This window comes from Schistocerca cancellata, chromosome 1 (genome assembly GCF_023864275.1).
Source record: "Schistocerca cancellata isolate TAMUIC-IGC-003103 chromosome 1, iqSchCanc2.1, whole genome shotgun sequence".
NCBI classification, from domain to species: domain Eukaryota; kingdom Metazoa; phylum Arthropoda; class Insecta; order Orthoptera; family Acrididae; genus Schistocerca; species Schistocerca cancellata.
Window position 1 is genome coordinate 1,274,669,158 of NC_064626.1, and position 24,326 is coordinate 1,274,693,483.

At 38.6% G+C, this 24,326-nt stretch overlaps 1 protein-coding gene across 2 annotated transcripts in view; it reads left to right on the forward strand.

Moving 5' to 3' along the window:
* Positions 1-20,624, forward strand: part of LOC126095047 (BMP-2-inducible protein kinase) — a 258,480-nt gene extending 237,856 nt beyond the window's left edge. The window contains exons 15-16 of one of the 2 annotated variants that reach the window (XM_049909726.1): positions 9,577-9,795; positions 17,500-20,624. In XM_049909726.1, coding sequence (XP_049765683.1) covers positions 9,577-9,795; positions 17,500-19,625 — 2,345 coding nt within the window. In that variant the 3' untranslated portion in view covers positions 19,626-20,624. The remainder of the gene's footprint in view (positions 1-9,576; positions 9,796-17,499) is intronic. The other variant, XM_049909735.1, reaches the window with a different exon arrangement.
* Positions 20,625-24,326: the final 3,702 nt, after the last annotated feature.

Below are 24,326 nucleotides of genomic sequence, written 5' to 3' on the forward strand. Positions count from 1 at the left end.
GTATTTTCCCCTTACTCTGTCTTGTCATATACTTCCAATTCATGTCCCAAAGTTGTCTGCAGCATGCCCTGCTCCCCACCAGCCCCTACAGTGATGCATTAAGTGCCTAGCCCATATACCTGCTACCCCTCCCTTCCCGCATTCTTAGCCAGCAAACTGACTACCTCCGTCCAAGCCACAAGTCGTCCACCCCCACCCCCCGCTCCGTCGCTCCCACCTCCATCTCCCTCTACCCAACACTGCCCCCACCACAACCAGTCGACCTGCCGACAAACAAAGTGTTGCCACGGTCAGTCTAGCCACTTCAATGTAAGGGTAGAGGTTAGAGGAATGTGTGTGTGTGTGTGTGTGTGTGTGTGTGTGTGTGTGTGTGTGTTTTACGCTATCTTGTCAAAGGGTAACTCCAAAACCTAGCAAGTTTTCTTTCTTTTGAGTGTGCCTATCAACAACTCAATGTTTCTACTTTTCTGTGAGTGGTCTCCTTTAATCCATAAGCATTTACCTATGACAAGAACTTTTCTATGTGAGAGAGATTGCTATTTCTTTGTTCTGTGTAGTCCCCACTGGGTCCAGGCCCCTCTCAACACACGCACGCATGCACTGGCGCGCGTGCTCTCGCACACGTGTATCCACTTGTGGCCTTGCTTACTTGTACTTGAGAAGTGATCTGCAGTGTAGAAAGGTGAACAAAAACAGCTTCAGTCTACTTTAAAGCATTAATTGTGTTGCCATGGGTAGGTTATGAAAGAATGTAATTATGTAATTGTCATGTGCTTTGCTCATTTGATCAGTTCATTAGATAATTTCTATTTTATTATTGTATTTTTAGATGTCTGTTATTCTTGAAATGCATGAAACTACTGATAACATAGAGAAACAAATTCTGTACGGAACAAATTTTCATGAAGTCTGTTGTTAATATTGCTAATCATTTAAATGAAAACTGCATTTAACCCCACATTTCACACAAGTTTTATCATTTTTCTCATACTGTGTAAAACTTTTGTCTACATGACAATGTTCCAAAATTTTGGGAAGTATATATTAACAGTTCTGCACCATAGCTTTGCAAATATGACGTACTGTGTATTTCATGTTTCTAAATCATTTCTATTACTCATTTGAGCCTCTTTTCTATTTCAGTGATATATTTTGTGATGGGCATCCTCGTCATGTATTGCCTCCCTTCTCTAACAGGGTTTCTTCTGGTCCTTTTAGTTTTCCCTTCATCGTAGTTGTGTCAGACAGTATACTTTTATTATTATCAGCTTATATTTGTGTTTATAATAGCCATCCACTTTTCAGATGGTCAGCTGAAGTTTTTTTGGTCTGTAATACGAGGGTAATGCCAAAAGAAAGGTCTCCTATTTTTTTTTATAAGTACAAAGACCTGTTGATTTCTACGATGATTTACATCAGTTTACAGCCTGGATATTTAGCTATTTTTTGACATAATCACCATTTCTGTTGATGCATTTTTGTAGACGCTATGGCAGTTTTTGTATTCCCATGTCATACCAGCTCGCTGCCATGCTGTTCGTCGTGAATTTCGGTCCGACCATCTGCAAACTCTGTACACCACTTACAAACATTTTTGACATCCATGCAAGACTCACCATACACTTCCATTAGCTGGCGATGGATTTCAATCGGTGCAGTGCCCTTTGCGTTCAAAAACCGAAAAACTGCGCGCAATTTGCACTTGGCGGTAACATCCAACGGGAGCTCCATTCTCAACGACTGCCAAGACTGAGCACCTCTGCATGGCATGAGCATGTTTACTCTTCATAACAGTGTGACCAACTGGCACACAAACAAGAGTTCTGTACTTATAAAAAAATAGGAGACCTTACTTTTGGGATTACCCTTGTATATGAAATTCATGTTTATATGTGTCAGTAAAGTTTCCTGCAGAACTGCTCTTTTCCAAAACTTGTTTCCTATATTAGATCGTTTGTAAAATCAACAAACATAATCCAACTGGCTCATTTGAAAATCACAATTAATTCTGTATTGCAATGAATGCAGATTAAAATATTGTAAAAGTATTTAGTTATACTTAAGGATAACTATTTAGCTAAAGAGAAATTGACTCTCTTTCTTTTCCCCTATTTTTAACACATTAACTGTCATGTGGCCACTGGCAGCTACAGCAGAACCACACAGATGTTGCCATGTGGCTGCCGATGGCCACAGCAGGCCAGGCCTGGCGGAGAAACATCCATCACTAAGTATGCAGCAGTCAGTGTTAAACAACTTGTTAGTAAAATTGACATTCATATGTCAGATATAGGAATTTGATATAATTATAAGGGTTACTCGTAATTCAGATGTAATCAATATGTGAGTCACTTTAACATTTAAGAAATCATATAAAGAAGCAGGTAAAAATTGTGATAAAAATTTCTTCACAGGTTAACAATATTAGATGGTCATTATAAGCTTCGATGTCAGTAGCACTTACCTTGAGGCATTGTTCTGAAAACTGAACTTTATTTTTTGAAAAAAATTCTGAAACAGCAAATAAGCTGTAACGGGGTAATATATAATATATAATGAATATTTAAATAAATGTTGGCTGACCATTACTGAGGCAGTGACAACTGGAGGATGGCTGAGAGCCATTACACACACACACACACACACACACACACACACACACACGAGAGAGAGAGTCGGCTCGTATGGCATACTTTTGAATGTTATGTTATCTTCTGTGTGCCATTGATTATACTCTGTGTATGTGGTGGAGAGTTTTAGTGTGGAGTGATAAATGTGTTTCTTCCCCCCCCCCCCCCTCCCTCCACCCCCTCCTTGTGCTGTTGTGATTATGTGCATCATTGTCTCTTTTGAACTGCAGTAGTTTATGTACAACAAACATCATTGGGAAATAAATATCCAGTGAAGCAGTAGTCAAAATACCTAACACTGTGTACACACCTCCAGAAGATGATCATTGGTGAGTGCCACATATTATTCTTACAGCCTGTTTTGGATCAGTGAGTGCTTTCTTTCTTAAAGATGAGCTACCATGGAACATTATTCCGTATGACATTATTGAATGAAAATAGGCTCCTCAAGATTTATAATGATTCGGGGTACAAATGTGGCTGAACTAAGTTGTTTTAGAAGTTCCAGAACGATTTTTTTCTAGTTAAGTTCTCATCAACCAGGACATGTAAAAATCTGGAAGTTTCCAACCTAGTTACTGTTTCTTCCCATGAGTTACGCTTATCACTCATGTGGTACCTCTAGAAATGTAGAACTGAATTTGTTGTGTCTTTTTGAAATTTAATGTGGAACCACTAACAGGAACCCACTCAGAAATACTTTTTAAGATCAATATCTTCTGTTGCTGTATGTATGTTTGGACTGATTACAATATTAGTGTCATCCACTATATTCATGAAGAGGCAAAGTTAGTTCTCTTTGCTGATGATACAAGTATAGTAATCACACCTGACTAACAAGAATTAACTGATGAAATTGTCAATACTGTCTTTCAGAAAATTACTAAGTGGTTCCTTGTAAACGGACTCTCACTGAATTTTGATAAGACACAGTACATACAGTTACGTACAGTGAATGGTATGACGCCATTAATAAATATAGACCTTAATCAGAAGCATATAGCTAAGGTAGAATATTCTAAATTTTTAGGTGTGTCCATTGATGAGAGATTAAATTGGAAGAAACACATTGATGATCTGCTGAAATGATTGAGTTCAGCTACTTATGCAATAAGGGTCATTGCAAATTTTGGTGATAAACATCTTAGTAAATTAGCTTACTACGCCTATTTTCACTCGTTGCTTTCATATGGTATCATATTTTGGGGTAATTCATCACTGAAGAATAAAGTATTTATTGCACAAAAGTGTGTAATCAGAATAATAGCTGGAGTCCACCCAAGATCATCCTGCAGACATTTATTTAAGGATCTAGGGATATTCACAGTAGCTTCTCAGTATGTATACTCTCTTATGAAATTTGTTATTAACAACCAAACCCAATTCAAAAGTAATAGCAGTGTGCATAACTACAATACTAGGAGAAAGAATGATCTTCACTATTCAAGATTAAATCTAACTTTGGCACAGAAAGGGGTGAATTATACTGGCACTAAAGTCTTTGGTCACTTACCAAATAGTATCTAAAGTCTGACAGATAACCAACAAGTATTTAAGAAGAAATTAAAAGAATTTCTGAATGACAACTTCTACTCCATAGAGGAATTTTTAGATATAAATTTAAAAAAATATTTTAAAAAAATAAAAAATAAAAATAAAAACACAAAAAATGAAAAAGTTGTTATATTACCTTAAGTATGTTGTTAAATTAACTTAATTATGTCATGTATTGGAAAATTTGACTCGTTCCACATCATTACGAAATATCGTATTCATGATCCATGGAACTAGTATTAATCTAATCTAATCTAATCTAAAAGATCTAATTCTGCTTGTTCAGTATTAGATGGAAGGTTGTTTATATATATGAGAAACAAAACTGGACCTAAAATTGAGCCTTGTGGAACACAATAAGTGATTTCTACCCAGTTCAAAGAATTTACATCTACATCGATGCTCTGCAATCCTCTCTACGGAGCGTTGCAGAGGGTACCCCGTACCAATGCTAGTCATTTCCTTTGCATCCCCCCCCCCCCCTCCCCCCGAAGCACCTCTGTAACACTTGCATGTTGTTTGAACCTATCAGTAACAAATCTAGCAGCCCACCTCTGAATTTCTTTGGTGTCTTCTGTTAATTCGGCATGGTATGGATCCCAAGACTCGAGCAGTACTCGAGAATAGATCGGTCTAGCGTCCTACATCCAGTCTCCTAGAATTCTCCCAATAAACTGAAGGCGACCATTCGCCTTTCCTACTACAATCCTCACATGCTTATTCCATTTCATATCTCTTTGCAATGTTACAGCCAGATATTTAAATACATAATCAGCAAACAACTGTAAATAGCAGCCCACCAAATCATTTATGTATATAGAGAATAATAGTGGGCCTATCACACGTTCCTGGTGCTCTCCTGACGATACACTTGTCTCTAATGAACATTCGCCATTTAGGACAACATACAGGGTTCTATAACTCAAGAAGTCTTCGAGCCACTCATCTATCTGTGAGTCTGTTCCACATGTTTGAACCTTCTTTAACACCCTGCAGTGGGGCACCATGTCAAACGATTTCCAGAAATCTAGAAATATGGAATCAGTCCGTCTGCCCCTCATCCGTAGTTCGCTGTATATCATGGGAGAAAAGGGCAAGTTCAGCTTGCACTCTAAAACCTTGCTGATTCATGGGCATAAGCTTCCCGGTCTGTAGAAAATTTGTTATATTCAAATTGAAAATATGTTCAAGGATTCTGCTGCAAACCGATGTTAGAGATACTGGTCTGCAATTTTGTGGATCTGTTCTTTTGTCTTTCTTATAGACAGGAGCCACTTGCACTTTTTTCCATTTGCTTGGTACTTCGTGCTGTGCAAAAGATTCGTGATAAATGCAAGTAAAATAAGGTACCAATGCTATAGAGTACTCCAGAATGAGATTTTCACTCTGCAGCGGAGTGTGCGCTGATATGAAACTTCCTGGCAGATTAAAACTGTGTGCCCGACCGAGACTCGAACTAGGGACCTTTGCCTTTCGCGGGCAAGTGCTCTACCAACTGAGCTACCGAAGCACGACTCACGCCCGGTACTCACAGCTTTACTTCTGCCAGTATTTCGTCTCCTACCTTCCAAACTTTACAGAAGCTCTCCTGCGAACCTTGCAGAACTAGCACTCCTGGAAGAAAGGATATTGCGGAGACATGCTGCAGAGTGAAAATCTCATTCTGGAAACATCCCCCAGGCTGTGGCTAAGCCATGTGTCCGCAATATCCTTTCTTACAGGAGTGCTAGTTCTGCAAGGTTCGCAGGAGAGCTTCTGTAAAGTTTGGAAGGTAGGAGACGAGATACTGGCAGAAGTAAAGCTGTGAGTACCGGGCGTGAGTCGTGCTTCGGTAGCTCAGTTGGTAGAGCACTTGCCCGCGAAAGGCAAAGGTCCCGAGTTCGAGTCTCGGTCGGACACAGTTTTAATCTGCCAGGAAGTTTCTATAGAGTACTCTTTGAAAAGCCGAATTGGTATTCCATCTGGACCTGGTGACTTATTTGTTACCCACTCCTTCAGCTGTTTGTCTATACCACAATTGCTTATTTCTATGTCATCCGTACGGGAATCTGTTCAGTGGTCAAACCACAATATGTGTCTACAATTCTCCTGTGTGAATGATTTGTTGAACAAGAAATTTAAAACTTGAGCTTTCGTTTTGCCATCTTTAACTGCCACATGCAGTTACTGCCCGCCATCCATGTGGAGCACGTGTTGGTCTCACCGCGGACTCCTAGACTGTGCCACACACAACTGATTTCATCAAAGTGTACGGGCCTGAAGATAGCATTGACGCAACACCGAAATTAGTAGTGAAGTAAATATAAAATCTTAAGTACAGCTGGAGGAATTTCATTTTTAATAAAAATTATGCCAGCTGCGTCCCACCTTCATCCAGTTTAAGTATGTATTTACGAAGATTACATATGTCATTGTCCACTGGTTAGCTATACCATCAGTTCCACAGCTCCATAAAAGCTCAGTTTATGTTGGTTCTTACAGTCTGACATGGCTGTAAATAAAACAGCAAAATGCTCGTAGGCATTAGTGGGACACACACACACACACACACACACACACACACACAAAATGAATATAGGAATCTTCACTTGACAAGTGGAAGCAATTTATGTATAACTGAAAATTGTCATTTGCCCCACTCGTTGTTTGCGGCATAGTCTGCAGCTTGGCAGGTAAAAGTTTTTCCTGGTTTTATTGGTCTCTATATATAGTAGAGTGGATACTTACTGTACTGTGAACATATTTCCTTACAGTACTAACAAGGATTCAGATAATTTATAGAAGTAATGGTTAGTAATGAAGGCTTACAATATTTTCTTGTTATCCACGGTTTTTCAGTTTGGTACACTTGATGTCTGCAGATGAGTTGCACAAGGTGTTTGTACCTGAACACAGAATGCCGCTCTTAATTCTGTGTAGAAGTTCTATGTGGATATAAAAATTAGTTTTTTGTCTTGTCCATATTTCATCTGCAACAAACTTTTATTATTAAGTACAAATGTATTGAATACAAGAATTCCAACATCTTTGAAGAGTTCTGATGCTCCAAAGTATAGTTAGAAGTTGTTAAACCTCTGCTATATTCTGATCATCTTCTTGTCAGTTTTGATTGACAGTGTGAATTGCTGCTGGAAGACCACAGTGTAGTCTTAAATATTACGGTGGAACATGAGTGTGAATATATTAAGCAACGTCCTTTAGCTTTGGCACTGTCTTGAGATACAATAAAAATAATTTGTGAGCTACTGACTTACAGGTGCATAGCAGTGGTCTCTTGGTTCTCAGTTCTCGAATTGCATTGCCAGGTGTAGTGTTCATAGCCTGTAAATAAATTTTCTGGTACTTTTACTGAATGTCAGTTTCAGCAAAGTTGTCAAGCAGCCTTGGCAGTGTTTATTGCATCAAGAAAGCCTGAAACAGTGCATTGTTGATGTTTTCCATATTATCACTTCATCAGCCTTCACTTATTTTTTGTTGCATTATCCAATAAGATTTTACCATAATACTACAGATAGTGTTTTAGTATTGTTGCCTGCCATTCAGAGATGCATCTAAGTTGAAAGCCAGCTGAAATGAATGTTGATCAGTTTGTCCAAACTAACTTTTTTTTATATAAAGATCTTGTTTTTTCGTCACCTGAATTTTTCATTTAGTTTATAGCCAGTAATAACTACTTTGAGACCTGTAATTCACTTTTAATCATTTGAAATGCACTGTGTGACTTTTTGGGATGTTAAACTGGCGCTGAACCAGTTGTAACCCTTTTCAGACTTTATGTTAAGTGGTTTATTGTGTGATCACTTTTGGATCTTCTGTCATGGGGTTCCATTTGTTGGGTGGGTCATTTATAAAAGCAAAGTACAGAAGTGGATCAAACATTCAGATTTGAAGAACACTGTAGCTGAATTCCTATGTAGCAAGTTGAGTTTTGTTGATATTTATGTTTGCTTAAAGTGCCCCTCATTTTTCTTTAGGGGTTTAAGATTCCTAGAGTGCTATTACCGCAAGTTATCCAGGAGACCTACTCTTTGAAGTCTGGTCTGTAGGAGAGAGGTACTGGTGGAAATGAAGCCATGAGGGCGGGCTTGAGATTGTACCTGGATAATTCAGATGGTCACAAATATTGCCTGCAGAAGGCAAGGTGCCTGGTTCGAGTCTCGGTCCAGCACACCCGTTCGAACTGCCACAATTCATTTGTGCTATCACAACCAGAAATGTAAACTAACTAGATGCAGTGATACAATGACATGAGCAGTCCAGAAATAATATTTTACCCACCTTTGTGTGTATTGAAATTCTAATGTAACACAGTGTGCTTATAAAACAACTGTATCACCATTATGAGGTGCAATCTGAGACAGTTTGTCTTCAGATGCTGCAGTACATTTATAAAATTAAGAATCATTGTTGATTGTTTGCTGTGTGTGATAGGGCATTAAAACCATTCCAGTAATGTTTTGAAGATCTTTCTTGGGCCACATTGTTGTTTGTTAAAGGGTTCTGGTACAAACAGTTTGTCAGTAATTGTCGTCACACTCGACCCCATTAGCCTGATGTCATTGCGTATCACAGTGACCTGTGTGGGTTGAAAATGAGGCCATCAGCTGCAGTACAGGCTTCTACTTATATTATTGCTTGTCACTACAATGCACGTTGTGTAGTGTTTGAGACTAAGTGTCTTGTCCTCCATCATATGCCATAAGGCGAATTGCATAGTATAGGTGTAGCAGTCAGGATTTCATATTAGGTGTAGCAGTATGTTCTCATGAAGGACATTCTTTTAGCTTGCGCCTGTATAATGTTGCCAGAATGGGGCAATGGCCGAGCAGAGTAATGGTTGTATTTACAACCTTTGCACAGGAAAAGAAATTTAAGAGCAGCTGTAGAATAACCTGTGCTATGACCTAAGTACCAGTGCTGTTGCCTTAGGTATACCTATGTCTGTAACTGAAGAGCCTCCAACATTACTGGAAGTCAGTTACAGAGGCAACAAAAACTGTTGGCCAATGGGCACTAACGTCTTGCCAGTGGTGGTTGTAATGAGATGGACTGAGCACATAGAATGGAACAATAGCATCTCAAATATTTGTGCTAGAAACTTATAACAAACTCAGTTGTCTCTTAAATCACCTCTGCTATTAGTTTAGTTTCAAGAATTGGTCTTGTTGTGTGTAATAAATGAGCACATGATGGTATTGAACAACTTTCCCAAAATTGCTGGAATCACCCCATAAGTAAAATTTTGAATCCCTGTGTCCAACTCCATTCTGTAAGAATACCACGTTTCATTTGCAATACATTGGGGATGCTAATTTTAGGTAAATCAGCCATTATGTTTGTACGTAAAGTTCTGAGGCCTCTCATACGCGTCTGATGTTTTGTGTGTTCGCAGGACTGTTAAAGGTTTGTGAGAGGTCAGAGAACTGGATGTGTGATGGTAGCAGCAATTCTTCCCCCGAAGCGGAGACAGCCTCCGCCTTGCTGCTGGGCTCCAGCCTCTCCCCTCCCTACGTGAGAGCGCCTGCAGAGGACAGGTCAAAGTATGAGAAGCTCACGTTCAACACCGATGATGTGTCTTCAGACGACAGTGAGGAGAATCATAGAGAAACTGGTGAGTGGTTCGATGCACGTCTACCTTTCTGCAAGCACTAACTCTGTGTAACCTTTAACTAATGTAATGTACCTAAATATCTGAAAAAACTGGTATTGTTTGACCACATAAATGACAATCGCCCACGAGAATGAGCCACGACCTAGAGGTGTCTAGGAGTACCTAAAATATTTTTTGTTGATTGTATTCTACTGCTTGCTTAAATTGTAGAAATGACATTATGCAACACCATAAGCTGGTTTTCAGTTTATTCTTTATCATGCGAGTGGCTTCAGTCAAAGACCACTATCCAATACATTTTAGTCCACAGCAAGAGTTATGTACCTATATAATAAACACTATAGGCCTATCAAAGATATAATACAAATGTCTTTTTTGTGCAGAGGTAGATGCATCTACCTGTGCCTGACGACTGAACATCATAAATATTATATTTTTACATTGTGTACTTGATAATAGTCTTTGACCAAAACCAAACACACAATAAAGAATAACTCAAACAGCAGCTTGAGGTGTCACATGATGTCATTTCTAGGTTCACCTGTTCAGAATGATATAATGTGGAAATAAAATTATGTGGAAAGCAGATGGCAGACTCAAATGTATTGGAAGAATCCTAAGGAAGCATTATTCATGTATGAAAGAGGTCACTTACTACACCCTTGTTGAACCAGTTGTTGGGCATTTCTTCTACATCTTGGGGGGCGTTACTCTTAATATGCAAACTTCAGAGAATCAGTATTTCGAAATGAGTCAAGAAACCTACTACTCCCTACAACATACATAAATGTTGAACTACTGATGTTTGCAAATTCATACTTCATGTATAAAATAACTATATCCCTATGATTTAACAATATTCACTGTCTTCATTCTGGAATCTTTACTGTCTTTAAAATGCACTTGTAAATGGATGTATTGATTCCAACTAAAGTCCAATAAAATTAAATTAAAAAATGAATTACTGAAAAAGCTCCGCAGAGGAACTGACAAATGTAATTACAAGAATTAAAAATCGAAGTGGGGAGTAGGGCAAAAAATAGTGTCATTGGCGAAGGAAAAAAAATTTTTTTAAAGCATAATAATTGGAATTGCCAAGAAATGTCTTCATAGAAAAGGACAGAATGGACAGATAGAAATTTGAAATGTACTTTCTTTTTTATGTTTATTGAATACCTGCAGTATTGTATGTAATACATAATTAAAATTGTCTTGGACTGGGCAGTGCAGTTAGTATCACTACACATGTGAATGGTAGCATGAATTGTGACAACATACACTGACCAAACAGAAGCTTTAAAGGGCTATATAACTCCACCACAACAGCAGCCCTAACAAATGGTCGCTCCTGACGAAGACGATGTGGTAATCATTGACATCTTGAGATTGTACCCAGATTTGATGTGGCAAGAAAACTGAGAACATTTTATATGAGATATTATCCTGGCTAAAATCTCAACCCAACCTCTAATATTAACTTGCCAGATACATTCAAGTTTTGGTGAACTGTTAAACCTCGAAGCATTTTTATTTTATGCTTAGGTGATTATAAGTTCTCATGATAACGTAACCAGTTTCTCTGTTTTTAAACAGGAAAAAATTCCTCATTCGTGCTGTTGACAGCAAAACACTTCATGCACCTATGTATATGTGGTGATAATGCTGTAGGTGAGAGGTTTGCAGATATGATAGCCACTTGTTGGAATAGGGTTCAACCAATAACTCCCAATTCTTTAAAGAATCGAACTGTCACATATAAAACAGCTTCAGATGCTTGATTACTTTGCAAATGAGTTAATGAATTAAATATTTGACTAAAGCATAGGTTTGAAGTTGTGCTAAAAGTTCTTCATCTACATCTACGTGATAACTCTGTAATTCACAATCAAATGCCTGGCAGAGGGTTCATCGAACCACCTTCAAGCTATTTCTTTACCATTCCACTCGGAAACAATGTGCGGCAAAAAGAACACACAAGTCCTTCCATGTCAGCTTTAATTTCTCTTATTTTGTAGTGATCATCATTTCTCCTTATGTAAGTGGGCACCAACAAAATCTCCAAACTCAAAGGAAAGAATTGGTGATAGAAATTTCATGAGAACAAGAAACACCTTTGTTTTAATGATTGCCACCTCAATTCGCATATTGTACCAGTCCCACTCAATGAGCTGCCCTCCTTTGAACTTTTTCTATGTTCTCCCTCTATTATATCTGATGCTGATCCTACACTGCACAGTGTACTCCAAAAGAGGGCAGACAAGCGTAGTGTAAGAAGTCTCCTAAGTAGACCTGTTACGTTTTCCAAGTGTTCTGCCAATAAATCAGTCTTTGCTTTCCTCACAATGTTGTCTGTGTGCCCATTGCAATTTAAATCATTTGTAATTGTAATCCTTAAATATTAAGTTAATTTTACAGCCTTTAGATTTGTATGATTTATCATGTAACTGATATGTTGAGGATTCTTTTTAATACTCAAGTGGATGACTTTACAATTTCTATTATTTAGAGTCAGTTGCCACTTTGTGCACCATACAGATATCTTGTGTAAATCATTTTGCAGTTGGTTTTGTTCATCTAATGACAGTAAATGACGGCATCATCTGTAGACAATGTAAGAGGGATTCTTAGATTGTATCTCATCTCATTTATGTAGATTAAGAACAGCAAAGGGCCTTTGACACATCCTTGGGGAATGCTCGATGTCTTTACATCAGATACTAATGAACTGTGACCTTCCTGACAGAAAATCATGAATCTAGTCACACATCTGAGACAATACTCCATAGGCATGCTATTTGATTAAAAGTCACTTGTGAGGCATGGTGTCAAAATCATTCTGGATGTAAAAGAATCAGGAATCAATCAAAGTTTATGGAAGTCGCTAATTGCTCTCATTATGAAATACTCGATGAATATAGTCTGGTTAATTTGGGCAGCCTTTTAAGCAAAAGCTGCTTTTCCACACATCTCAATGTTCATGTTGTCATATCTTCTTAATTGTATGTCGTGCAGTCGTATAAATTTGCAGATATATTTAGTGATGCACAGGGGTGGACAAAAATGTGAAAACACCAAAAGCAAAACATATTGCCATGCCTAATACAGCATAGGAAAATTGTTGGCATTCAAAACACCTTCCAGTCATTTCAGAATGGAAAAATACAGGCCCAGTATGGCTTACAAGGGAATCTTATAGTATTCATCCTGCAAAATAGTGGCTAATACAGGTAACGATGATGGAGGTGTATAGGGGTCATTCATCCTTCTCTTCAAAGTAAACCTCAAAGGCTCAAGTAACAGTGAGATATGGTGACTGTAGTGGCCAGGGGAGATGTGACAACTCATCCTTGTTGTAACAAAACCAGTCCTGGACAATGCAAGTTGTGTGAATAGGAGCCCTATTGCCTAGAAACACAGCATCATCATTGAGGAGCAAATAATTTACCATGGGGTGGACCTGATCCGTCAAAATGGTCACCTAATCCTTGGCAATAATGCTACTTCACAGAGTAACCATGTGGCCCATGGAATGCCACGACATGTTTGCCCAAATCATCATCAGACCCTCACCATCTTTCACTCTTGTGCTGTAAACTCAGTCAGAAGTTGGAAACAGAGTTAATCAAGACTGGTCCGACCGAATGACATTCTTCCATTGCTCCATAGTCCAGGTTTTATGGCTTCAGCATGACGTTTTTCTGTTATGGGCATTTGCATCACTGATGTGTTGTCTTGAAATTGTACCATGCCTTACCATCTTGTGGAACTCCCTTTGTATTGTTTTGGTGCGGACAGGGTTTTTGACTTTTGTAGCTCTCATACCCTGTTTTTTTCGCAATCCTCTTCAGCTACCATGCATCACGATCACTCAACACAGTTTCATCCGCATTGTGACTTGTCAGTTGATGTTTTTCCATGTTCCCTGTATCTGGTATACGTCTTTGATACGATGCCTCTTGCAACACGGAAGACTTCGTCTATCTTGGATACAGAAGTACCCACTGTACGAGCATTAAAAATTTGTCCACGTTTGACTTCACGTAACTCTGACATAATCCACTCACAACTTCACAGAACACTGTTCAGACCATGACTGACATTTGCAACATATTAAGGACATTCCACAGGTACCTTTTATGTTGAAACACAATGGAGCAACCAACAGGCTTGGCTATCATCTGCATTTGTATTCAGGCATGCATTTAGCACGGTGATTCCATACTTTTGTGGATGTAGATACTGTCTGCAAGGGCATTGCAAATAGAGTTAGTAGCAAAGAAGCAATATGTTAAAATTTGATGCCTGATGATGAAGTTTGACTGTATGAATAATGAAAATGTACTAATAAGTGATAAACTTTTATCCTTTAGTGTGTGTGTGTGTGTGTGTGTGTGTGTGTGTGTGTGTGAGAGAGAGAGAGAGAGAGAGAGAGAGAGAGAGAAGGGATGGGAGGTTCAACAAGAAAAAGTTTCATAATTTGTGTTTCATAAATTATGTGAATGTTTGTTGGAAGTCACAAAGAGCTCTCATTCTCAACTATTGGATAAAGATATAGTCTGGGTATTTGCATTCCATCTGTTACGCTGCCTCAATACACACGCTGTAATACCTGTCTTATTGTGCTAAACTTTTAACATCAGGTTATCTCTTAATGAGTATATTACGACAGCATTTTAAATTTTTGAAGTTTAATTATGTGAAATATTGAAAATAAAATTTTTGTTATATATTGGGTTCTAGAATAGCGGTTTAGTAGTCTAGACCTGTGTTGGTGCCACAGGTAGCTATTAGGTGGGAGAACTGAGATACACTCAGTAGCTATATGATGACAGTCAAGGAACTAATCAAAGTAGAACTACCATCTAGTGACACCGGTGGCAGAGGATGACACAGTAGCATGTGGTTCGTGATTTTCAGTTGTGGTAACAGATGCGCTGGCACGCTAATTTTTTGATCTTGTGGTTTCCTCCTGGTAATTGATAATGTGTTGTGTGTTGTGACCTAACCCACTCTCCCTTTTCCCACTCTGTCCCATTCCTCAATTAACTGGTGCTTGACCTCCACCTGATATGACGGTTCGATGGTTGCTGGTCGTGTCGGTTATGCTCTCTCTAGGGGACCATTATGAACAACACTCATTGCCGGCTGGCTGCAGCATTTTCACTGCTGAGCTGGTCGCCCTCTTCCGTGCCCTAGAGTATATCCGCTCCTGCTCAGGGGAGTTCTTAGTTATCTGTAGCAACTCCCTGGGCGGTTTACGAGTTATCGACCAGTGTTTCCCTCACTCTCGTCTGGTGATGGCTGTCCAGGAGTCCCTCCATACTCTTGCCCGTTGTGGCCGCTCTGTGGTCTTTGTGTGGGCACCTGGTCATGTCGGCATCCCGTGCAATGAACTTGTTGACCGCCTGGCCAAACAGGCCACCAGTGAACCAACTCTGGACATTGGCCTCCCGGAGACTGATTTGCGAGCTGTCTTACGCCGCAAAGTTTTTACACTTTGGGACGCTGAATGGCACTTTCTGACCACACCTAATAAACTCTGTGCTGTCAAGGAGAAGACGACTGTGTGGCGGTCATCCATGCAAGCCATTTGCAGGGACTCGGTTGTCCTTTGTTAGCTCCGCATTGGCCACACCCAGCTGACGCACAGATATTTACTGAGCCGTGAGGACCCACCCCTCTGTCGCTGCGGGGCGGCTTTGACGATGGTCCACATTTTGTTGGCCTGTCCGCTTTTAGCTGTGCTCAGGCAAACATTGGCGCTGCCTGATATGCTCCCTGCCCTTTTAACAGATGACACTGCCATGGCAGGCTTAGTTTTGCGTTTTATTCAGGCAGGGGGTTTTTAATCACTTACTCTGAGTGTTTGTCATTTTTTGTTATGAGTCTGGCCTTTGGCCTACGATTTTAGACTGGGTTATTATTTAGTGTGTTCCTAGGTGGTTGGCTTTTCCTTTTTTGTCTCTATGGTCGGCAAACCACTGTCACACTCTGTATGATTTTAATTCCTTTTGTCTGGTCTCAGTCTGCGTCTTTCTTGTCGTATGTCGTCTGTTGTCATGTCCATTGTTCATTTTTATTCTATGTGGGTGTTTGAAGTTTTTGAAAAAGGGACCGATGACCGTAGCAATCTGTTCCCTTTAATCCCACAAACCAACCATCCACATGATAAACTCAGCAACACAGCCCCACTACAAAGTGGCAATTCAGAAAGATTTAGTGCAGCCTGCGGGGAAAAAACTGTCCTTTCTTCTCCTGACATCTGTGCATTTCAGCAATTACTGACGATCAGTTTTCCATCAGCAGTGTGCAAAGATTAATCCAAGGAAATTAGAAGTTAGCTATTAGTGAAAGAGGCATTGCTTTATGTGATGTTCACAATATTGTGAAAACACTTTCATCATAAATAAAGAAAGAAACTCTTATAGGATAGTATGACCTAAATACAGCCTACAGGAGTACACTATATATATCTCCAGTAGAGTGGCCAGCTAGCTTGTGCAATGGCACCTCGTCTTCCATTTAGGATACTGACATCCTGTCAAAATAATTCTTTGACTTCACCAAAATTTCTCGTATCTTGTCTAGTTGGACCCATGTTATTGAAAACTATTTTCTTTTCCTAGAGAAAACACTCTCAAAGTGATGTTGGGGAGAACATTATCACTCCACTGTATCTTCTAAAGTAAAGCTATAGGAAGTTTGTAAGTCTTTACATGGTAGCTTGTGGGTTTTTGCTTACAGATGTAAAAACTCTTTGTTAGCAGATTATTCATTCTACAGAACTCCCAATCCACACGATTGTGAAATTTAGAAGGATGAAAATAGGATGTGTTGTTTAGATACCTAAATTCTGACTCTGATTCCAGATCATTGAAAATATTTCAAACTGTTTGCAGGAGAATGTTTGCAATCAAAATATATATCCTGGCTAAATTTGTAGTGGAAGTGGCACATTGAAACCTTACTCACTCCCAGATAACTTGAGAACTATTCTGTGAATTTAGAGAGAACTTTTATTGGATGCAATTGGATCATTCTTGTTTGTTAAAACAGACTGAAATAACAAAAACCTATAAGTTTTCCTGTCACCCTAAATAACATACGGCTGGAAGTGAAAAAAGATGACATAGAGTAGCTTACAAGTAACCACCCTAGTAGAAACGGGGATATCATACTACCAATACGAAATTTTTAAAAAAATTGTAGGCTTTCATTATCAAAATTTCTTACCAAGGTGAAACCGTGTACTATCACCCAAAGACCATACTACAGGGCAAAACACAGTAATGTGAAAAAACTGGTAATGCATTGTTTGTTTATACAAAGCCTTACTTGTATGATGATGTATTGAGGTGAAATGTTGTTAAATAGTAGTAATGTTGATGATTCTCACCATACCTTATCATTAGCATATGTGGGTCATCCTGAAAGCCATAAGCAACTCAAAGACTAAAAATTCATTTACACAAAAATTTATTTATCTAAATGGTGCCATTCAATCAGCTGGAGTTTGCTTTTAGGTTTATAAAGATGGAGCCAGGTTTCATTCACAGTGATATCTCCTCACAGTGTGTTCCCCCCTCCCCCTACACACACACACACACACACAAAATTTAATATCCTATGCAAGATCAATATGTCAATTATTAATCATATATTTTAAAAGTGGACAAATTGTAATGACTTTTTCTTTTGTTCTAGATTCGAGTCGAAGTAGCACACGTCGAAAGAGACGTGGAAGAAATGCCATGTCATCTGTTGTGCGAAAATCTAAAAAAGAGGTAAGAACTGAGGTAGCATCGTACGATGACAATGTGTCTGATGATTCCATTGGATCTGCAAGTGACCTTCGTGCAATGAATGAAGATGATGCAATTGGAGATATCAATGATGATAAGAAATATGTCAGGGAGAAGATGAAGAAGAATGATGAAACAATATCTGAAAGCATAATGACATGCGGTTCTTCTGCATACCATGCAGAATGTGAAAGTGTCACAACTCATGAAGATGACGAAAGGAAGAGGTGCAAGATATTTATCAAAACGAGAGAGTTACAGCAACCGACTATAGAGCAAGAAGACGACGAGGGCAGTGCTTGTGCTGATGACATGCTTTTTGTCGGCCACCAGTACGGTGACAAGCCACTGTTAGCCGACGATGAACTTGATACAGAAGATGAGAATTGTGGAGAAAAAAGCCCCACCCCTCCAGAAACTGAGAGCAAAAGTGACTTGTGGAAAGATGCTGCCGAAATGAGTGTGCCACCGAAATCAAAACTTGTGAAAGATACCAGCTGTGATGTCTTTGCCTTAGCTCCTTTTCAGAAACCTGCATCAGTACGATCGCTGACTAGAACGACTGGGAGGAAGTCTTCTCATTATCAAAGTCGCAGCCAGCCGACGAGTCAGGCAGTTTCCCCAATGGACATCGTATGCGGAGGTCGAAAATCTTCACTCCTCTTTACGTCTTCTTCACCAGTTCCTCATCTTGTGACTCCACCAGAAGAGAGAGCTCCTGTTACATTACCCACAGAATCTTGTTTGGTTGACCTTGGAGGGACAGACACTAAGGAAGGTATTACAAGGGAGAATTCAATCTATGGAAGTAAAGGTGATGACAGTGTTGATCACATGAAAAAGATTCGCTGTCATAAAAATGAAAATGTAGGGGATTTAGTCGGCTCGTGTTTCAAGGACAATATTGTTTCAGATGTCATTTCTAGATTTGAAACTCCAGCAGCACACTTTGCTACAACTGTGCCTCCAATTGCAGAACAGGATGAGACTTCAGATGGGCTTTCCAATGGGAAGGATCTCTTTGGTTCATCTCCATTTAATTCTGATTGCTTTTCAAATCCATTTAGCCATGGACATGGAGATGATAACTCAGTTATTAAACATTCACCTTTTCAGGCAGCTTCAGTGAGTCCTATGGTCTCACCAAATATTAATAGAGATGTGACTCATTTCAGTAATCCAAATTACTTTGCTGTTCCTCAGAACTATAATGTTGGTGCTGCTGAATCATCATTATCTGTTGAGTTTGAGTCTGCTGAAAGTTCCCGAATGGTGGAATCTCATAATGTGAAATTGCCAGAGTCCAATCCTGTCAGCCAGACTGTACAGAATCCTGTCAAACCAGATGGTCATGAGGAAGATTTGTTTGGGGCAATTCCATTTTGTGAAATGACATCCCAGATTCTGTTAAAACCGCAAGCTGCCAGACCGAACTCCTTAAGGCTGATCGAAACTACAACAGTGCCCGAATCCGGAAGAACAGACAATGAGTTCAAGCGACACCAGCACCACTCGTCAGTTATAAAAAGTGTAGCTTCAGGTTTCCTGTATCTCGCGCAGCCTGAAGTGTGCCAGACTCAACATTCCTATCCTGCCGAACCTACTCTCAGCCTCGATAGTGTCAGGACCAAAGCTGATCACCCAGAGTCACCAAAGCACTTGACAAAAAAAGAACGGTCTAAAAATAGTGATAAATCAAAATATCATCTCATAGAAAATTCGGGTCCAGAGGATAAATTTGACGACATTCTATCGAAACAGTCACACAAAAGTTCTAAGACAACATCGACAGCTTTACACAAGAAAACTTCTAAATCTTCGAAGAAAATTGGTAGCGATAAGGCTCATAAAGTGGCACCAGTTGGTTTCAGTAATATGAGTTTTGAGGATTTTTCAAGCGATGGCGCTGAGGACGGTGTGCAAGAGGCAGTGACTGTGCCATTCGAAGTTTTGCGAAACGATAAACAACTGTATGAGGCTGAGAAGAAGTTCGGTTCACTGAAGAGGCGTAGCAACCCTTTTTCGTGAGGGAGGTTTTGCATGAACCACATGTACTATTTCCTGTCAAAAACATACATGTGGAAGCAATATTCTAGTTGATATATTTTATGAAATAGTATACTGTTGTATTGTTATGAGCAAATCAGTATTTTTTCAGCAAAGAGCTATACATAGTTGTACAGACTGAGACTTATGTTTATTAAATCCTTTTTACATATCTGTCGTATTACTAGCTTATAATAAGAAAGTTGTTTGTGTATTGATGTATGTAAATGTTCTTGTTGTTTGTTGAAACCTGAGAAGTGGTTGAAAAAGACGTTGTTGTTAAAACACTGTTAAAGGTATACATGTTTATTTACTGCCTATTGCACCCCAGCACGAAGGCTAGTTATTTTTAGTAGCATTTATTACCTTACATTTGAATTCTTGTTCTGGGAAAATTTTCAGGAACACACTTCCTTTCTTGTGTGTATTGATGAATGTTTCTTTTAGGTGACCAATTAATACGCTAGTTAAGTACTTTGAATTTCGAATCGAGAAAGCTACTCCCTTTTTTGGCAAGTTTTGCCACATCATAATAGTATGCATGTAAATTCATTGTGTACAAAGCGAAAGAGAATGTAACTTAATAATTTATTTGATTTTTATGCATGATACCAAAGTTAAATCATAGTATATAAGCATTTATTTATTGTTTCACAGGTTGTTGCGTAGGTATAAATGATTGATTTGTTGGGGTGCAGTGAACTGATACAATGATGTTATGTTGGGGAATCAATACTCCATTTTAAATGAAGCACTAAACTTTATGTATGCAGCAGCACATAACTATTTATGTGTGGGGACAACACACACACACACACACACACACACACACACACACACACACACACACACACACACACACCTTGTCAATTACAATTTCCAGATAGCATTCCAAGGTAGAAACTTTATTTTGTACTTTATATATGGACCAAGGGTGTTTGTCTCCTTAAGATGTTGTGATTTCTGTTTAATATTAGCTTTTCTGTGTCTTTGATTAGAATTCTGTGTAACATCCATTTATTTGCCACTGCTTACTGCAACTTGAGGCCTGCTAAAGTGTTTTCAGAATTTAGAATTACAACTGAGTAAAATGTGTGGTTAAATACCTACCTACAATCTTCCCCCCCCCCCCCCCCCCCAACCACACACACACACACACACACACACACACACACACACACACACACACACACACACACACACACACCATTTATATCTTGGTAGACTTTCAGGGTAATAATACTGATCTGTATCCCTGGAAGTGGAGAGGTACAGAAAGAGAAAGTAGAAGGTAGGAATTGAAGTCTGTGCCACATACCCATAACAGCAGCAAGAGGAATTCAAATATTAGTCGAGTCAAGGACCACTTGCTAGTTGGTAAGAGGACAGAAAGAGAAGTCATGAGGATGGTGACGACCTTTATTCTGATTTCTTTCACAGTTTTCTTTATTCCCTATTACGGTGTTTTTCACACCGCATATTCTGTCCATCGAACATGTTTCACATCTCGGTCTTACTTTTGTCTTGCTGCATTCTTTCTATATATTTCTACTCGTTTCGATGTACACCATCATTTTCTCAAATGGCAGCTGGGGTTTTCTGCGACACTCTCTCTCTCTCTCTCTCTCTCTCTCTCTCTCTCTCTCTCTCTCTCTCTCTCTCTCTCCCTCCCCCCCTCCCTCTCTCCCTCTCCCCCCCCCCCCATAACTTTCTGTAATCCACAGATTCTGAATTTTTTTGGCTCTGTTTTTTGTCGCTTATTTTTCTAGTTACTTTAAGTTACTTTCAATTTTGTTATTTCATATTTTTGAGATGATGCTCACATACAAACAGATCAATTTCATACATCAGTATGAAATGCACTACATCCAAATGTCATAAGACCAAACATTAAATAAAATAATTTTTGTAATGAGAATAATCTATTGTAATTCTGCTAAAGAAATATATATTAATGGCACTGAAGTGCATTCAGCATATAAGGCTTCTGATATTTTGAGGTACTTTGAATTTTGCCATAGGCAAAACTTTTTAGTGTTGCTGGAGACACATTTTCTTTTCACCTCAATTTGCGAATGTCAAATTGGTGGAAATTGAATGACTGATAACAAACAGGACATCTGTGTCACCAACTCCTAACTATTGTCGTTTAATAACACTTCAGCATATGGGGAGTCATATCGGCGTTAATCAGTTTTTTATCTCTAGACTTGGGGTTGTGTGAAACCTAATACATTTTGATGTAGTAATGTATAAAATGTTATTTATTTTACAACGCAATTTCTACTTAATTACTTGATATATTTAAATATTTATTACCTTTTCATACCATTCCTGTCATTTATAATACTACATTAGGGAGGCATAGCCCACTCCATCTCTGGTGCTCCTCTCTCTCTCTCTCTCTCTCTCTCTCTCTCTCTCGTTGCTGTTGAAAGGAGGAGAATGAATTAGTATTAAAAGTAGTTCCTCACAGCTGTCAACAGTTTTCTTCTTCATTTTTATATTGTGATAGTGTCTGTTTTAACTATTTGTATCCATAAACAGCAAGACATTACTTTTTGTCCTTGCATAAAAAAGACACAATATATTGGAAATTCCAGTCAACATAATATTTTTGTATAGTACATTGATGTATTTGCACCATCACTGAAGTGACCTCTTGCATTGCACTGGAGTTCTCCAGTTTCTTACAAGAGTTTTCTTTTTTACTTTACCTTTGTCCTCAAGTCTCTAAAGAGGAAGAGAATAAATAGCACGGTGTAATCCAAGTTCTTTGGTTCATCTGTTTTGCAGTTTTATGAACGTGTCAAAGGAGAGATACTGTATTCACTCATTCAAAATATCTTCAGCATTATCTGCTGACGGTGTAAACAGTTGTCATTCCGTGATTATATGCTCCTGTTGCTGATAGACTCGTTAAAATGTGAAGTGTTCATGGAAGTGAAAACAGTAAAGGGATGATCTATTGAAATTTTGGTGTTGATTGTATGGTGGGTGATACAGACAATTCCGAGGAAACAAATGACAATGAAAGTATGTTACATTGAGGAAGGGAAAAAAGTCAGTGTTGTGAGAAGTACAAGTAACAGGAAGAGGGACTGTAGTAGTTATGCTCACATTTCTGAGTTAATAATGATCTGCAGATAGTTGATTAGTCAAAACAAGTTTATAGAAAATTGGATCTTAGGAAAACTGTTTTGGTCCATTGCTACTGCCAAATACTGTTCTGGACCACATCTGTATGACTAACTCTTCTTTTCCTACACCATGTGCACATCTTTTTACCTCAGCCTTCTGTCTTTTTTTTCCTTTTCTCTCTCTTTCTCTGTTTTACAGAAATTGACTCCTGCCATGGTAGTGTGACCCCATGTATATTTTATATTGCTAATATCTTCCTCAGTTGCTAGTTCAGCACTATTTATCTTATAGTGAAGAATATCATAGTAAATTTCTTTTTTTAAACTTGCCCAGTAACCAGACTTCTTCTGCAATGTGCTGTCATATTTGATTTACTGGCCTTTATGATGATGTGTGATATCACCTTCATATTCCAGACAATATTACATTTGTAATTGTCATGTGTAACAGAAATGCTTGAGGTCCATCAGGTTTTATAACTTAAACACTGCCAAAGCCAACTTTCAGTATTAAGGCCATAATGCCTCGTAGTGTTAAAGACATGTTGCATGTCATTGTCTTTGATGACTTTCATACAGAAAGACAATCTGTGTTACACAAAATAGTAGCCATTAAACAACTTTTGTATAATGTGAAGTATCATATGCTCAGCAACAACAATAACAGAAACCAATTTGTCCAGCTAAAATGTCTTGCTGACAGTATAGAAAGTAGTCTTCATCAGTAAAGTTCATATGGTTCTAGTCTGTCTGGCTGATATGTTATGTGTAAAACTTTGTGCTGAGGTCCACTAAGGGGAAGATAGAAAGTTCTGGAAACCATAAAACAATGCAAGTACTAAGTGAAATGTGAAGTCCTTTTTATTAACTATATGTTTCCTTAAAGACTGAGTTCCGCAACTATAATATTAAGAAAATAAATGTAATTATACTTAGATCTGTCGTGAAGCCAGCATCATTTCCAGCTGCTGCTTTCACTATCTTTTGAAAAAGTGAAATAAGCATGAAAGCTACTTTTATGTAACAGTTTTTGCTAAGAGTGTTGATAATGTGAATCGAATATTCTGTTCATTATTAGTAGCAATCACATTTTTTTGTCATTTCTTTCAAGCACATGCAACATCAGAGTGGCCACAGGCACATAACAGGGCAGTGTCAAATAAATCTTCATTTCAGAATTCTGAAACAGTGACTGACAGTTTAGTGAAAAGTTTCAACATACTGATTTTCTTGACAAGTTCATTCTTCAGTAAATTAAAACATCACACCTGTCAATTTTTGAATAATTATTGTGAGCAAAATGCAAAGTTGCTTGGTTTCCACAATATGAAACTAGTTTAATAAAAAGATTTGACAGGTATACATTTCAAATGCAATATATCAATATTGTTGGTTCCCTGGTTCACTCTTTATCAAAAGCTTTTGAGTCAACTTCAAGAACACATTTGTTAGAAAAACCAGTGTGATCTACACTCGGCACCTTGTCCTTGCTTTGAAATCCCTTTTCTTCAGTCTTTTGGATGGGAAAAAAGTTAAGGCTTGT